At 46.7% G+C, this 16,494-nt stretch overlaps 1 protein-coding gene across 2 annotated transcripts in view; it reads left to right on the top strand.

The window, feature by feature from the left end:
* Positions 1–16,494, top strand: part of LOC117366175 (peptide methionine sulfoxide reductase MsrA-like) — an 87,140-nt gene that overhangs the window by 41,740 nt on the left and 28,906 nt on the right. For both annotated transcript variants that reach the window (XM_033957352.1, XM_033957351.1), the window contains exon 4: positions 8,944–9,048. In XM_033957352.1, coding sequence (XP_033813243.1) covers positions 8,944–9,048 — 105 coding nt within the window. The remainder of the gene's footprint in view (positions 1–8,943; positions 9,049–16,494) is intronic.

The raw sequence follows: 16,494 nt of genomic DNA, 5'->3' as shown, positions 1-16,494 counted from the left end.
CTTCCTGTGCTAAAATCCTCTAGCGCAGCTTGATAGACGGAGTCCTTAATCGGTTTTTATTTTTGCCAGCTCTGTATACCCGGAAATTCAATGCCAGAGCCCAGACGTGGCCCAGCATTGAATTTCTGGGTATAAAGTTTCAAATTGATTTTAGTTTGATACACCGCTTAAAACAATCCTAAGTGGTTTACATAAAAAAATTAATTTATAACATTTTATTGAAGAAATCAAATAAATATACAATAATATAATACATAAAAAAATTAATCTAAAACCTGGGGAGCTGACGTGAACAAATTACGATAACAAAGGGGACAAAATAAGATACAAAAGGAAGACTATAAGGGCTACATCATCTCATAAAACAAAGAAAAAATGAATGGGGGAAGGGAAAAAACAAAGGGGGCAGTGGGCTGAATAAGCTGAAATAAGAATTCCTATTTATACCCCGTAGGCATCTTTAAAAAGGCTTGCTTTAAATTTGGCCAAATTAGTTTCATGTCTCATACACGAAGGAAGGGAGTTGCACGATGTGGGTGCTAGTACCGGGAAGATGGTTTTGCGGGTCGCATCGTAAAATATCTGACGGGTGGAGGGACGGCGGTCAGCAACAGTAATGCGATAGGCTGACCGCTGCTGTTGAATGTTTCAATGCATCATCAGCAATGATGCCTAAATCCTTTTCCTGGGCGGTGACTCCTAATGTGGAACCTTCCATCACGTAGTCAAAACAAGGCTATCTTGGGTCCCGCCATCCTCTGTCTTACAAGCATTTCCATTACTTTGCTCACCCCAGAAGTCAGACTAACCAGTCTGTAGTTCTCGACACATGAACATATGCACCTACAATCTTCTCAATCCATCCTATATCTAGTCAGTGAAAGGAATCCTTGTATCCATGACTTCAATGTAATAATTTGTACTTATTGAATGGCCTTGTGCCAAAGAGCACTCTACTAAGGGGAGTGATCTGCCAAAAATAACATTAGCTAAGAGAGCCGGGAGACTGTTCTTATGAAGGGACCTACGTCGTCTGGGCAGTTAATGTAGAGTTGGACCTTTGTAGTTTCCGGTTTCCTCCCTTTCTCTTATGTTAGTTTCCGGTTTTCTCCCTTTCTCTTATGTTAGTTTCCGGTTTCCTCCCTTTCTCTTATGTTAGTTTCCGGTTTCCTCCCTTTCTCTTATGTTAGTTTCCGGTTTTCTCCCTTTCTCTTATGTTAGTTTCCGGTTTCCTCCCTTTCTCTTATGCTGGGCCAGGTGAGGCACTGGCTCAGGATGCTGGTGATAAAGAACACCAAAAGCCCAGTCCAGCATCCATCCCTCTAGGACTTCTCAACTTCTATAAGCCAAGTACCCTCTAAGCCAGGGGTGTCCAATGTCGGTCCTCGAGGGCCGCAATCCAGTCGGGTTTTCAGGATTTCCCCAATGAATATGCATGAGATCTATTAGCATACAATGAAAGCAGTGCATGCAAATAGACCTCATGTATATTCATTGGGGAAATCCTGAAAACCCGACTGGACTGCGGCCCTCGAGGACCGACATTGGACACCCCTGCTCTAAGCCTAACTCACTCCAACCTCCCCCAGTAGCAACTCTGTGCAGGGACGGTGCGTGCAGCAATTCACTCTGATGTTAATTCTGACATCGGAGAAAAGGTTCTGGGTCAGCTACGCAGTGTGTGAGTCGCTGCCTGCGTCCCTGCACGGAGTGCTGCTGGGGGAGGAGGGAGCCAGTCCGGCTCCAACGAAGTAACAGGGTCGGCTTCAGGGGTGGGGGTGGTGCAGCAGGCGGGCTGGCAGGCAGGGAGGGATCCCCAGCAGCGGCTTCAGCAGGGGGCGGGTGGGCAGGGAGGGATCCCCGGCAGCGGCCAGGCTATGTACCTTCAACAAGCAGCCCACGTACCCCCAAGGGTACGCGTACTGCATGTTGAGAAACACTGCTTTAGGAGTCTGAAGGTAGACTGAACTGGGATTTTGGCGCCCTCTATTGTCAGCGCCCCGGGCCCATGCCTCACATGATCCATAGGTTGAGCTGGCCCTAAAAGTTTCTGACGTTTCCTAAAATCGTTGCCTTAAGGATCTGGGGCTGGTGGGAGTGGGAGGTCATCACCTGAGGAAGGGACTTTTCAAAGAAACGCGAAACCGTAGAAAAATGGCGGCAGGTGAAGTCCATAGCTGAGAATTTTCAAGCACCATTCTGACCTCCTATGCAGCTTCTTTAAGGCCCCTTTTTACGAAGCCACATGAGACTTTTTTTTTAAAATCACCGGCCACGGCGGTATTAACTCTGATGCTCATAGGAATTCTATGGCCGGCGATAAAAAAGCCTAACCCGGCTTCGTAAAAGGGGGATAAACTAGTCCCTATTTTCTTACTCCTGTTGCTGTCTCTTCTATACTCTTCATCTTTGCTTACACCCTATGCTGTCTATTCAAATGTTTTATCACATATTTTGTTAACATTATAATGTAGTATACTATGCCGTACTTTGATTGTAATTTGAATATTTGTACTGCAGAAATTGTCTGTCGCTTATTATTGACTTATTTGTGCCGTATGCCGTCTTGAGTGCGTTCCTTCAAAGAGACAGTAAATAAATCCTAATAATAAATATGGCCTGTTCCGACTGCTCTTCCCTCTCATCCTCGCCCGTGAGCCGATTACATTCATTGACGGACCACCGCTATGGATTTCTAGAATTTCTTTTGTCCCAAGGGGACGTCTGTGTATCTTGCAGCCTCAGAACAGATGGCTGTGTAAGCTGTCCTGGCATCGGCACCACAATTTTATCATTGATCCCTGTTTAATACACATCTTGGTTACAACAAACAGAAATTCAGACCCCTCCCCTAATCTGATTCTTATAAAGACTGGTACCTGCTGTACTCAGAAAGCACAGAAGTCCCACTGCATCAGGAAGCCCTGAATTAGCGTTTCGTTGGCACGCGTTTTAGGAAAGTGATCTGTTAAAGGCTTGTGTGTAGTTCCAAGAAGTGACACTTCAATGCCATAGCTGGAAGACACACTATACCATATATTGAATTAGCTCTAAACAGGATTTTTCAATCCAGTTTGTCTGTGGCAATCGCTACAACAGGTTTGTTGTTTTTTCTCACAATCTTGATGCAGTGTGCTTTTATCTTTATGTGATCTTTCGGTCGTAGGGTTAGCATCTCCACCACTCCATCATTTGCCTCAGTGCCCCGTAAGAAAGATGCGGGCATCGGGGTTCTCTCCTTTCTCTTTCATTATTCCTGCCTAGAAGAAAGTGAGGATTTTGAGAGAGCATTTGTTGCAGATGGTGAATTTGGCCAAACAAACTATTTTTACAGCTCAGCCAGGAAACCTTCTGTTTGGGAGCTGATGCAAGGATTAGCTTTACTTTTGAATATGTAAACTCCGTGTAGAGATTAAAGCACTGGAGAATCAGGTTGCAGCAAACTTGTTTCTGGCTTCTTTATATTCATTGCACAAAATATAAGGAGGGGGAAAAGGGCACTGGCAGATCGGTGTGTAGGTCTCAAAATTGAAATCAGATGCATTAAGTCTGGACTGAGGTGCATTGGTAGAGTTACATATGTGAGTCTCAGTACTGGGAGATCAGAAAGTGCTTTAGGCAGGATTGAGGTACACTGAAAGAGCAGTACTGAGAGAGTGGAGAGTGGTTCAGGCAGGATTGAGGTACACTAGAAAAGCAGTGTTGGGAGAGCAGAGCATACTTCAGGCAGGATTGAGGTACGCTGGAAGAGCAGTGCTGGGAGAGCAGAGAGTGCTTCAGGCAGGATTGAGGTACACTGGAAGAGCAGTGCTGGGAGATCAGAGAGTGCTTCAGGCAGGATTGAGGTACACTGGGAGAGCAGAGAGTGCTTCAGGCAGGATTGAGGTACACTGGAAGAGCAGTGCTGGGAGAGCAGAGAGTGGTTCAAGCAGTATTGAGGTACACTGGAAGAGCAGTGCTGGGAGAGCAGAGAATGCTTCATGCAGGATTGAGGTACACTGGGAGAGCAGTGCTGGGAGAGCTGAGAGTGCTTCAGGCAGGATTGAATGTGTGTGTCTCAGTTCTGGAATAACAGCAGATGTTGCAAGGCAGAAGTGAGGTGCTTTGGCAGCGCTGTGTTTGAGAGTCTCAGGATTGAAATAGCAGGTGATGCCGCAGGACAAATCTGAGAATACAGTTTCCCCCCACTGCAATATAGTAAGCTCTAGCTGGCCAGGCGCAGGTTAAGCGGGAGATTGGGGGAAGTAATGAGATGCAGCTCTGCAGCAATTTTTGCTGAGTGCAGGGAGCACAGAGGGAGGCCGGCTGCCTTCTGGCATACAGAAAAATCCAGCTGGCAAGAGAGCACAAAGGCAAAAGACAGGAAGGAGGAGAGTCAGCAGCGAAGAGATAGACAGGGGGGCGAGGAGCCTATTTCCACAATCCAGCTTGCCCTCCGCAGCCCCCTACACACTCCCTTTACCACCAGAATGGGTGCAAGGATATTAAGTGTCCTTTTTGTCCCCATCCTCTCCCCCCCCATTCAGCATCTCCCCTCCAACCTCCTCCCAGCCACTTCCTCACCTTCACTGCTTCCCCCACACCTGTGCCCAGGAGTTGCAGAAGTGTCAATGACCAAAACAGATCATTGAAACCGGCACAGGGGCACTGAACACCCAGCTGTGTCCTGCCCTCTGCAACCTTGGTGCACGGGTTCAGGGGCCCTGCCTTAGCTTTTCCCTTTCATGGCCCTTGCAGAGCCAGGGCAAATGGGGCAGTGATGGCGGGGGGAGGGGGGCAAGTGGGATTGGAAGGGAGAGTCAAGGTCACCAATGCAGGGGGTTTTTGAATGACACTTTCTTCTGCCTGTCTCCCCTCCCTCCCAAATTTGATGATGTAGGCAACCAACTCATATGCCTAGGGTTACCATATAGCTCCAGAAAAAGGAGGACGGATTGAGACATCCGGGTTTTACTTCTGCTGAACGCAATGGAAGTAAAACCCGGATGTCTCAATCTGTCCTCCTTTTTCTGGAGCCATATGGTAACCCTCTTTGTTCCTCTCTGTCCACTCGCCTGCATTGATATTCTGGGTATATCAGGAGGCTGGAGGACGTGCTCTCTCTACCTCCCTCCCCCGAGTCACTCTTCAGTTGTGTACAGAAAGTCCTCCTTTTAACTTTCCCTCCCGAAATCCCCAACAGTCTGGAAGACATTTGAGGTGAATTGACAAGCCCTGGAAGTGCTCTTTGAACTAATCTAGAGAATGACACGGTGACAAAATTCATCACCGTTCCCGTCCCTGTGGATAACCGCGGGAAATAATCCCATGTAACTATATAGTGTCTATTTCAACCTCAGTCCTTCTACCCCAGCATTCTTCAAAGCAAAGCTTGCGGGTCAGTGGTTGTGGCCATTCATACTCTGATTCTTCCCTCTCTCCTTAAAGAATGAAATGAAGATGGTTTCCCGCGGGGACGGGAACGGTGATGAATTTTGTCACTGTGTCATTCTCTATTACTAATCCAAAGAAAATGTGAAAAAACTTTTCCGAGCACAGACGTCACGCAGCTTTCCAAGGGCTGAACTCTGCTGGCCCACTCAGCTGCCTCGAACGGATTCACAGGGGAGTAGAGAAAAGCAGAGACTCATCAAAATGGAAAACACATAAGCCAAAAAAAACAGTGGGGCTCGTTTTCAATAAAGATAGACGTCCAAAAGACGGCATAAACCGGCACTTGGACGTCTTACTAGCCAAAACGTCCAAGCGGGCATTTTTGAAACGGACTTTCTCAACATCTTTCTGGGCGTTTTGTCGCCAGTGTGTCTTTAAATTTTAAGGGGGTGTGTTAGAGGCGGGTTTTGGGCGGGATTAGCACTTGGATGTTTTGCAACAATAATCAAACATTTTACGAAGGCCCGGATTCTCTAAATGGCGCCGTTTCAGCGAGCGCCTTACAAGCGGCCACCGAACACAGGTCGATCACGCGATGGCGCCATTTAGAAGATCACGCCTCCGGCAAAGGTAGGCCAGGGTTTTCAATTCTGGCACCTACCTTTGACGTGAATCGCGCCTCACGCCACTTCCAGCGTTAGCCATAACTACAGTGGCGTTAGACAGCGGTTAGCATCTCCGGAGGCGTAATTCTGGCACCATTTAGGTGCCAGTAGAAGCCTTGAAATTTTACTTAAGCGCTGTTTGAAATGGTGTTTCCCTCTTAACTTAGGTTCTGGTAGAATTTCTCCCATAAAGTCCAGGGCACAATTTGGAAGTTTTTAAAATTTGGGACCCATATATTCAAAATCTTTCCTCTAGAGCATGAAGTATGATTATTAATATTTTACATTGAAGCTTTGGAAACATTTATAGGGGAGGGGAGAATTGGGGGGTGCTGGGGTAGGATGGAGTAGGTTATATAGAAATGTGTATTGAAGGAATGACAGAAATATGTATGTAAATTTCATAATTTATTATAATTTGATTAATTACTTCAATACAATGTGAATAGGAGGGAGAAGGGGAGGGGGGAAGTGGGGGAAGGGGGGAAGGGAGGTGGGGGAATAGGGGGATTGATATGGGTCATATGGAAATATATTTTTAAGGAATAATAGAAATATGTATGAAAATATAATTGTGATTCTATTTGAAATGAAAATCAATTTGTATTATATTATATTTACTTATTTCCTTCAATAAAACATTATAAATTAAAATAGAAAAACAAAAAATGAAAAAAGGCCAAAACATTACCCAAACTGAGCAGATGACCACTGAAGGGATGAAAATATGGCCCCGCACACTCCCCCAGTGGTCATTGACCCCCCCACCCACCCTCCAAACATCAGCATGAAACAGCAAATATCTGTCTCTATGACAGCTGCGGACACTATGGCCAATCCTAGTCGAGCTGCAAGCAGGTCTCTCTGGAGTAGCCTGGTGGACAGTGCAGTGGACGGCAGACAGTGGCGTCGTAAGGGGGAGGGCAGAGGGGTGGACTGGCCCGGGGGCCGGCAGCTCTCTGCCCACACATGCCATGCTCACACCATTCCTTCCTCACCCCCCCCCCCCTACCTCTTTAAAACCTTCTCCGGGGCGAGCGACTACTCAAACCTACTGCTCACGCCGGCCTGGCTCCCTCTGAAATCACTTCTGGGTTGCGGGGCCAGGAAGTGACATCAGAGGGAAAGCCAGCACGAGCAGCAGGCGAAGATATAAAGAGGTACGGGGGCGGACACCTCCTACCCTTGCTATGCCACTGACTGCAGAGGAGGGGAAAGTGTGAGCCCACCAAAAACCCACTGGACTGCCTTACAGGTGTCACCTGCAGGCATAAGGGCTATTGGAGTGGTAGACAGGTGGGTATAGTAGGTTGGGGGGGGAGTTTTGGAGGACTCACCATATAATGTACAGGGATTATGGTGAGATGTGTACCTGGCACCGTTAATGTGAAATTCAGAGAGTGCCCCACTGCTCTGCTGGCAGGTCTTTGTGGCCTGTCCATTAAAAATGCTGTGACCCCCCCCCTGCAAATGGATTGGTTTTGCGTTGAGTTGTTGTTTTTTTTTTAATAGCAAAACAAATTAGACATTTAGCTGGATAAAACATCTAGCTGGGCCATTTTTGAAACAAACCAACCCCAAAAAGACATATTGCGGGTTCGAAAATGGATTTTTTTTCCTGCCTGATTGTTGGACATTTTTCTCAAAGTCCCACCCCTTTCTCTCTTTTTTTCTTCATCACTCCCCACTATCCACTGCTTATGGGGCAAAGAGGCTGCAATCTTCATAGTGCAGCAGAAAGTAAGCACAGAAACTCGGGGCAGAGTCTGTCCCCTCCCTCTTCCCGTTACCGAGAAAATATTTCTGGAGGTGGGGGAGGGGGGGGGCAGGACCAGTGTATGGACTGTGTGGTGTCTCTATGATGTGAGGTTCTGTGCTTTGCTGCTCCCACTGCAGGAGTTTGACATCAGGGCAGGCATTCCACTGGAGCCCGCAGGGCTGGCGCAAGGATATTTGGCACTCTATGCAGACCTTGAACCTCTTTGAGGGGCCCAGGAGCTCCGCCCTGGCGCATGACCTCTAAACATCTCCCGAGTCCCCCACCTACGCCTCCCGGCGCTTTAGTTTTAAATCTTCAGCGTCCACAGGTAGGCCTGCCCTCGGAAGTAGAATGAAGGGTTCCGGCGTGGCCCCTGTGGCCTCACCCTTTCCGATGTCCATGATTGTAGACAATGACTGAAATCTTCCGCCCGGTGTGTGGCGGTGGCCAAAAGAGCAAACAGGATGCTAGGAATTACCCTATTAGGAAAGGGATGGTAAATAAGAGTGAGAATATTATAATACTTCTCTTCAGCTCCATGGTACAACCTCACCTTGATCACTGCATTCAGTTCTGGTCACCAATTGTCAAAAAAGATATAGCACAATTAGAAAGGGTTCAAAGAAGAGTGACCAAAATGATAAAGGGGGATGAAACTCCTCTCGTTTGAGGAAAGGCTAGAGAGGTTAGGGCTCTTCAGCTTGGAACCGGTATGATAGAGATCTACAAAATCCTGAGTGGTGTAGAATGGGTAAATGTGAATTGATGGTTTCTTCTTTCAAAAAGTACTAAGATAAGGGGGAGGCTCAATGAGGTTGCATGCTAATACTTTGGAAAGAAATAGGAGGAACTGTTTGATCAAAGAGTTCAGCTCCGGAACTCATTGCCAGAGGATGTTGTAACAGTGGTTAGCATAGCAGGGTTTAAAAAAAAGGTTTGGCCAAGTTCCTGGAGGAAAATGCATTGTCTTTAGACACACATGGGGGGAAGCCACTGCTTTGCCCTGGATCGGTAGCATGGAATGTTGCCATTATTTGGGTTTCTACCGGGTATTCGTGAACTAGATTAGCCACTGTTGGAAATAGGATTCTGGGCTATTCTTATGTTCATATCTTCTTATGTGCATTTTTTTTTTTTCACCTCCAGGACTGACGGGGCACGTGGAAGTGGTAAGAGTCATCTATGATCCAAAGGAAACTAGCTATGAGGCTCTTCTCAAAGTCTTCTGGGAGTCTCATGACCCAACACAAGGTAATAAGAGCATTTCCTCTCCTTTCCATGCAAAGGGTGGACCTCCCTCGTGCATGCTCAGTTTCACTGAAACCAAGCATATGTGGGGCAGGCGGGGGGGGGGGGGGGGGGGGGGGAGGGGGGTAACCAGTGTGGTGGTGGCAGCCCAGGAAAAATGCCGCTGACCACCTGGCTTTGCAGAAGGAGGTTTCCGCTGATAGTGCTTGGGCATCCTTCTGGCCAAAGCAGTAGGCCGCACCTAAATTTGAGGGGGTCCCAACCCAAATTGAGGGGTCTCAGGCCTCCCCCCTGTGTCTACACCATGGGTGCGCACACAATTGGGAAAGAGGTGTCCTCTTCATGATTAGTAAGCACTGTTATTGGCAAATGAAAAAAAGACCATTACACCCATATTCACAACAGCAGAAGAAGATCTCTGTCTGTTTTCTCATTTTGATACCCTTTTCGGCAAGAGCTGCTGTTTTTAGGGAGTGTGTGATGGGCAGGACCCTGGAGCTCTAAGTGCACCTCAACTTTAGAGCATAGATAGTCATAAGGAGACAGAAAGCACAATAGGACAAGTGCTATTGGTGGAATGAGGCATTATGACATCACAATCTGAGCTCTAGAATGTTGCTACTTATGATTTTAAAGTGTCTGAGGCTTGTGCAGATGAGGAAGGAGCTTGCAGGGATGGGGCAGGGACAGGAAAATGAGTTCCTGTGGGGATGGGAAAAATTTGTCCCCTTGTCATTCTCAAGCAATAACCTCTTCAACCTTTCCTTATAGTGGTCATTCCAGCCATTTAACCTTTCCTTGGAGTGGTCACCTATTTTTTTTTTTCTAATTCCACTATATCTTTTATGGGGCGCAGTGATTGGAATTGCATACAGTACTCAAGGTGTAGCTGCACACCATGCAGCAATATACAGGAATTAGGATCTTCTCTATTTTATGCATTCCTCTTAATTTCTAATATTCTCTTTGCTTCTTTTACTGCTGCTCTGCATGTCCATAAGCGTCCACCAAGCTGCAGAAATATATGCAAGAGAGACAGTCCTTCTCTTTGGAGCTTGCAGTCTAGTTGAGACACCCAGATGGTTCTTGTCCTTCTCTTTTGTGAATTTGGCCTTTTGGCGCCTTTTTGCCATTCCTAGCACTAAATCCACCAGCCTTTTTTTTGCGCAGTCTTGCTTATACTGCAAGATAATTACATCAGAGTGAAAAAGGGAACAATGTAAGGACCTGCCTGCAATAGGCAGATAATTATGTCAGAAAATGTTTGGTCAGAAAGTCTTATAAAGGGTGCTATGAGGGGGGTGCTGAAAAGTTCTCAGCCCAACCAAACACTTCCTAAATTCTGAGCGTTATTCTGCCACTGTAGCTGAAAAGAGTGTTATCTTATTTCGCTAAGTGCCAATTAGCAGAAACAAAATTCTATGTTTTGACATTGTTTGAACCATATCCATGTCATTCTCTTCTTGGTTGGGCTGAGAATCTGTCAACACGCCCTGGTAGTGGTAACCAGAGCTGAGATTGTGATGTCATAATGCCTCATTTCACCAATAAGAGCCAACATCAACTGTGATGTCACAATGGCTTGATTGTCCTATACTTTGCTCACTTTTATTACATATAGGGAGGTGCTGAAAAGTTCTCCATCCAACCAACTTCCTAAATTCTGAGCATTATGTAGCTGAAAAGAGTGTTATCTTATTTCGCTAAGTGCCAATTTGCAGAAACAAAATTCTATGTTTTGACATTGTTTGAACCATATCCAAGTCATTCTCCTCTTGGTTGGACTGAGAACTTTTCAAAATCACTGAGCTCTGGAACAACCTTACCTCCCCTCTTCGGAACTTGAGCTCTCTCCAAGTTTTCCGCAAACATCTGAAAACCTGGCTTTTCTCAAAAAATGTAAGTCTCCCTCCAACTTAGGAATCAAGGAAACTCTTATATCTTGGCTTCCCAAGTCCTCTAAATTTTCTTCACACTTCTACCTCTAACCCTCTGTTGTAGTTCCTTCCTATTTCTCCTACTGTAAACCGCGTCGAGCTCTACGAACGTGGAGATGATGTGGTATACAAACCTAAGGATTAGATTAGATTAGATTAGAACACGCCCTGGTAGTGGTAACCAGAGCTGAGATTGTGATGTCATAATGCCTCATTCCACCAATAAGAGCCAACCTCAACAGTGATGTCACAATGGCTTGTTCGTCCTATACTTGGCTCACTTTTATTACATACAGGGAGGTGCTGAAAAGTTTTCCACCCAACCAACTTCCTCAATTCTGAGCATTATGTAGCTGAAAAGAGTGTTGTCTTATTTTGTCAAGTGCCAATTGGCAGAAATGAAATTCCATGTTTTGACATTGTTTCAGATCATTGACGGAAGCACTACCAGATGTACGCAGCGCTGTACAGAGTCACAAAGGAGACAGTCCCTGCTCGAAGACAGACAGGACAGACAAACAGGATGCCAGGGTGGGAGATTCAGTTACGGGGTATAGCCACGACAATCTCGTCTCGGTTGGGCAGAAGAACTTTTCAGCACCCCCTTATAAATTTAAACGCCTTATCAGATTCGCAGCTGCAAATATCCTTACAGCTTTTACCCTCCCCCCCCCCCTCACAGGATCCATTCACGCGTTCCTTCCAACTACCTTTTTTCTTCCCCATCCATCATTCATGGCTCAGTTTTGTTATACAGCACCCACGCCAAGGTGCTAAAAATTTAAGGGAGAGACAGGGAGATGGGAGAGTTTCTAAATGGGAAATTCTGCCTTTTTAAATCTGTCAGCCTGCAGTGCAGCTCTCTTGCAGTCACTATATGGATGGGGCAAAGAACCTGGGGGGGGGGAGATTCGGAGGCGTGCCCAGCTGCATTGAGAGAGAGAGAAGGGAGCATGCAATAAGAAGAAAAGCAGGGGGCATAATTTGCAACTCCTTCCTTACTGCAGGGAATATTGGCAATAGAGATGGGGGTGGGGTGGGGGAAGAAAACCACAAGAGAGTTGGGATGCATTCCGGGATTTAATGCGTGGATGAGACAGTATAGTTTAATTCTTTGTTTTGATATGTTTATTTTATTACGCATGTTGCTTGTGAACTGCCTAAGTATTTAGGCACTGTACAAACTTTTAATATAAAGTAAAATAAATATTCTGTATTTCAATATCGGCAATCATGGCTTTTGCCAGACGTGTGCCCTCCTCCATCATCTCTGCAAGTGTCTTCCTCTTCCAAAGCAGTCCTACCATCAGCTCCCTTCCTCTCAGTCCGTCTGCCTGTCATTCTCAGCTTCCCTTCCGTCCCCTCCATCCATCCATCTGTCTGTCATAGCCTTGACTTCCATCCCTTCCCCTCCATCCATCTGTCCATCACAACCTCGGCTTCCTTCCCATCCGTCTGTCTTGGCGTTCCTCTGCTAAGCTCTCAGCACTGTTTTATCCTTCTGCCACCTGGAGTCTCTCATCATCGCGTCTTCCAACTGCGCACGTAGTAAAAAAAAAAAAAAAAAAAAAAGGGTCTGAGGCACGGTTGTTCTGGCCACCATCTTAAGTGGCAACAAATCTGGTTCGCATACAGGTTCATCAGTGTCCGTAAAGCCATTTCGACATACATTTAACCTATAAATTAATTTGTACTAGTAAAAAAAAAAAAAAAAGTTTGAACGCTCGTTAAGAAAAACATTCTTAAAACAAATGTGTGACAAGAACGGAAAAACATAAAAAAATAGGGAGAGATAAAAATAGCTGAAAAAAGGCCGAATGTTTTTGGTATGTGCACAACCCTACTATTAACACATTAAAAAAAAAACAAGACCAATTCATAGAAACATGGAGTCTTTTTCTGCCATCTTGTCCTATGGCTATGGGGCTCATTTTCAAAAGCGAAAAACATCCCTCCTCCTCAAATGGCATAAAGTGGCATTTGGACGTTTTACTTGTTAAAACTTCCAAATCACTATTTTCAAAACCCATATTTTAGACATCTTTCTAGGCTAGTTTCCCCCTGTTCGTCTAAAGTCTACGGGGGGGGCGTGTCGAAGGCGTGTTTTGGGCGGACTTAGGACTTGCATCTTTTGCAGCGATAATTGAACATTTAACAAATCATCCAGGGCATCATCGTTCAGGCGTTTAAAAAAAAAAAACGAATAAGGGCCAAAAGGTGCTCAAACTAACCAGATGATCACTGGAAGAATTAAAGCATGAAACCCCCCCCCCCTTTACTCCTCCAGTAGTCACTGACTCCCTCCCACCACCCAAAAATGTGAAAGAAACAGCCTGTACAGCTTCCGATGGGCCACGCAGATATCTCAGCAGAGAAAGGGACTCGGTCCTGGAGTACCCCCCTTGCCTGTTAGGTGTCAGGATATCCACAATGAACATTTTATGCTTGTTACTATGGAAACTGTATAGGTAGTATACGGTATATAAATTTTTAAATAAATAAATATGCATGAAAGAAATTTGCATATAATTTGCAAATCAAGTGAAAGAAACGGTGTCAGGTCAAAAGCGCGCCGGGAGAAAGGCGCGCCCAGACAATTGAGCGCAGCGTGGGGGTGCGCGCCGCAGAAAATTACTGTTTTTAGGGCTCCGACGGGGGTGTGTGGGGGGGAACCCCCCCACTTTACTTAATAGAGATCGCGCCGCGTTGTGGGGGTGTTGTGGGTGGTTTGGGGGGTTGTAACCCCCCATATTTTACTGAAAACTTCACTTTTTCCCTGTTTTTAGGGAAAAAGTTAAGTTTACAGTAAAATGTGGAGGATTACAACCCCCCAAACCCCCCATAACGCCGGTGCGATCTCTATTAAGTAAACTGGGGGGGGGCTCCCCAACAAAACCCCCCTTTGGATCCCCTAAAAACTGTAATTTTCTTCGGCGCGCACCTCCGTCTTGCGCTCAGTTGTCGGCGCGCGCGTTTGTCTTTCGCGGGGTTGTCTATGATCCGAAAGAAACAGGAGGACATGTCCGGGGACCCTACTCTTTCACCATCTCCTCCCCTCAGAGATCATTTCGTACGTCCATCGTCCTGTTCCCAGATGTTTCTCCCAAATCTGCTTCTCCTCCTAGAGCTTAATACTGTGACCTTTTGCTCTCCAACAGTCTTATCTCTGAAAACAGTTTCCAGGCGATGCTCAGTCCTTGGCGGTCGGAAACGCCGACTGCTCTAAGAGGAATTAGCCCCAGATATTCAATGCTGGGCCATTTCCAGCGATATCTGGGGCTCATTCTAGCCAATATTTGGCTAGGATCTGCATATGATATTAAAGGGGAAGGGACTTGTATACTGCTTTAACTGTGTGGTTTACACAATCAAAGCGGTTTACATATTTTAGACGGGTACATATTTTTTACCTGGGGCAATTAAGTGTTAAGTGATTTGCCCGGAGTCACAAGGGGCTGCAGTGGGAATCGAACTCACAACCTCAGGGTGTTGAGACAGCTGCTTTAACCACTAGGCCACACCTTCCCTGGGACCCTTCTTAAAAAATCTGGCCAGGTACAACTTCCTCTTTCAATCCCCCCCTGCCCCGAAACTTCAGAATCTCCCCTTCCCACCCCCCTGAATAAAATCTAAGCCATCCCCAGCCAGCCCCCACCCTTGAAGGCCTCCTGGGCCTGCCTCTGCAGGTCCCTGGTGGTCTAAGGGGAAATAGGCAGGAGCGATACCCATTTGCTCCTGCCTAGTGCCCAGACTATAAATTCACATACTTCTAGAGCAGTAGTCTACAACTTGTGGTCCCGGAAGTCCTCCATTGCGGCCCCAGTGGCAAAGTGAAGGGGGAGGGGGGGGGCACCTCTTAAAACGTTCGCCAGTGCGGGACCAGGAAGTGACGTCAGAAGGGAGCGGCAAACTTTTCAAGAGGTATGCGGGGTGGGGGGTGGGGGGAGGTGCACATTGCGTGGTGATGCCAGGCGCCAACCTCCCTCGCTACGCCCCTGTGAGGCCCTCAAACAGTCGGCCGAAATGCTCTTTAAATCTTGTAAATGCGTTAATTTCAATCTTGACCACTTGATATAGTAACTGCAAACAATCTTCTTAAGTGCGTTACTCAAGTGTCTCATTTATGGAATTTGCAGCTGTTGACAATCCAAAATGAAGCGAGTTTTTAAAATATATCCTTGAAGCATTGTAGAATCAACCGTAGTACTGATATTTAGGCCCTCTTTTACAAAGGTGCGCTACGCGTTTTAGCATCGGATGTAGCGTTTAGTGCGTGTTTAATGCGCACTATTTATTGCATGCTAAAAAGCATAACGCACCACAGTAAAAGAGGGGGTTAATGTTTACTAACCAGGCTGGTCAAGGCCAGGGCAGGATTACTTCATCGAGGGCCCCTAGGCACCCAAGTCACCCCACCATGCGCCCAGGCGGAAACAGGAAGCTGCGTCAGAGGGAAGCTTTGGGCAAGCAGCACCGCTTGCACAATTACAGATCCCGTTGCCTTTCTTACCCGCGTTGCTTGCTTGTCTTACTGTCCGTCGATGGGGGAGGGGGGCTCCGCGTTGCCGATCGATGCTGGAGGGGCCCATCGCCGTTTGGAGAAAACAATGTTGATGTCCTCCTTCATCGGGGCCCCCCGACCATTTCGTGCCTTCTTGGCCTATTGGTTAATCCTGCCCTGGTCAAAGCGGCTTCCAAAATTAGTAGTATGTCTAAGCTTGATATCTTTTGGTTGCCCTCGGAGCTTCCTCATATTCACACTGTGGCCCCTTACATGCAAAAGGTTGGAGACGGCTCTTATAGCATATCTCCTCTGAAACTCTGAGAAAAGCCCCACAGAGAACGTCACATGCACACACTGCATTTAGCTGTTGGCTGTCATATGACGCATGACATCACCGCTATATTAACCAATGAGATCTTGTTCCATTTAAGGTCATTTGTGACCCTCATTATTGATCAGAGCAAAGCCGGAGGGAAGGGGATAGTAAAATCTGGACCCCCCCAGTCCCGCCCCCAATCCCGCCTTAACCCCGTCCCCCGCTGCTTGTTCTCTTTGGGCAGGAGGAAATCCGGACGTGCGCGGATGCCACGCGATGACATCACACGTGTGCGCGGCTTCTGTGCATGGGCGGACTTCCTCCTGCCCGACGTGATTTAGAGGAGGCTTTTCAAAATCTGGACAAAGTGGCGGGTTTTGAAAAGCCGTCCAGACCCCCGGACATGTCCTTGAAAAGGAGGACGTCCCAGGAAATTTGGATGTGTGGTATCCCTAGGTAGGGGTATCTTAGAAAATTCTAGCTGTTGCTGAGATATGCTGGATCTGGTGTCTGGTTTTATTCCACGCAGCCTGTGCCTGGGGAAAAAAAAAAAAATTATTTTTGTTTTGTTTGCCATAGTGTTCACCACCTCCCAGGGCTTTACCCCCTTTCTGGCTAGGCAAGAGTCAGTGCCACTGTGTAGAATTATTTCTGCACGGACCACGCCAGTTTCTTGTATTAACATGCCCCCA

Source organism: Geotrypetes seraphini, chromosome 8 (assembly GCF_902459505.1).
Source record: "Geotrypetes seraphini chromosome 8, aGeoSer1.1, whole genome shotgun sequence".
Lineage (NCBI taxonomy): Eukaryota > Metazoa > Chordata > Amphibia > Gymnophiona > Dermophiidae > Geotrypetes > Geotrypetes seraphini.
The sequence above is the reverse complement of the archived record's forward strand: the minus strand, read 5'-3'. Positions and strand labels throughout refer to the sequence as shown.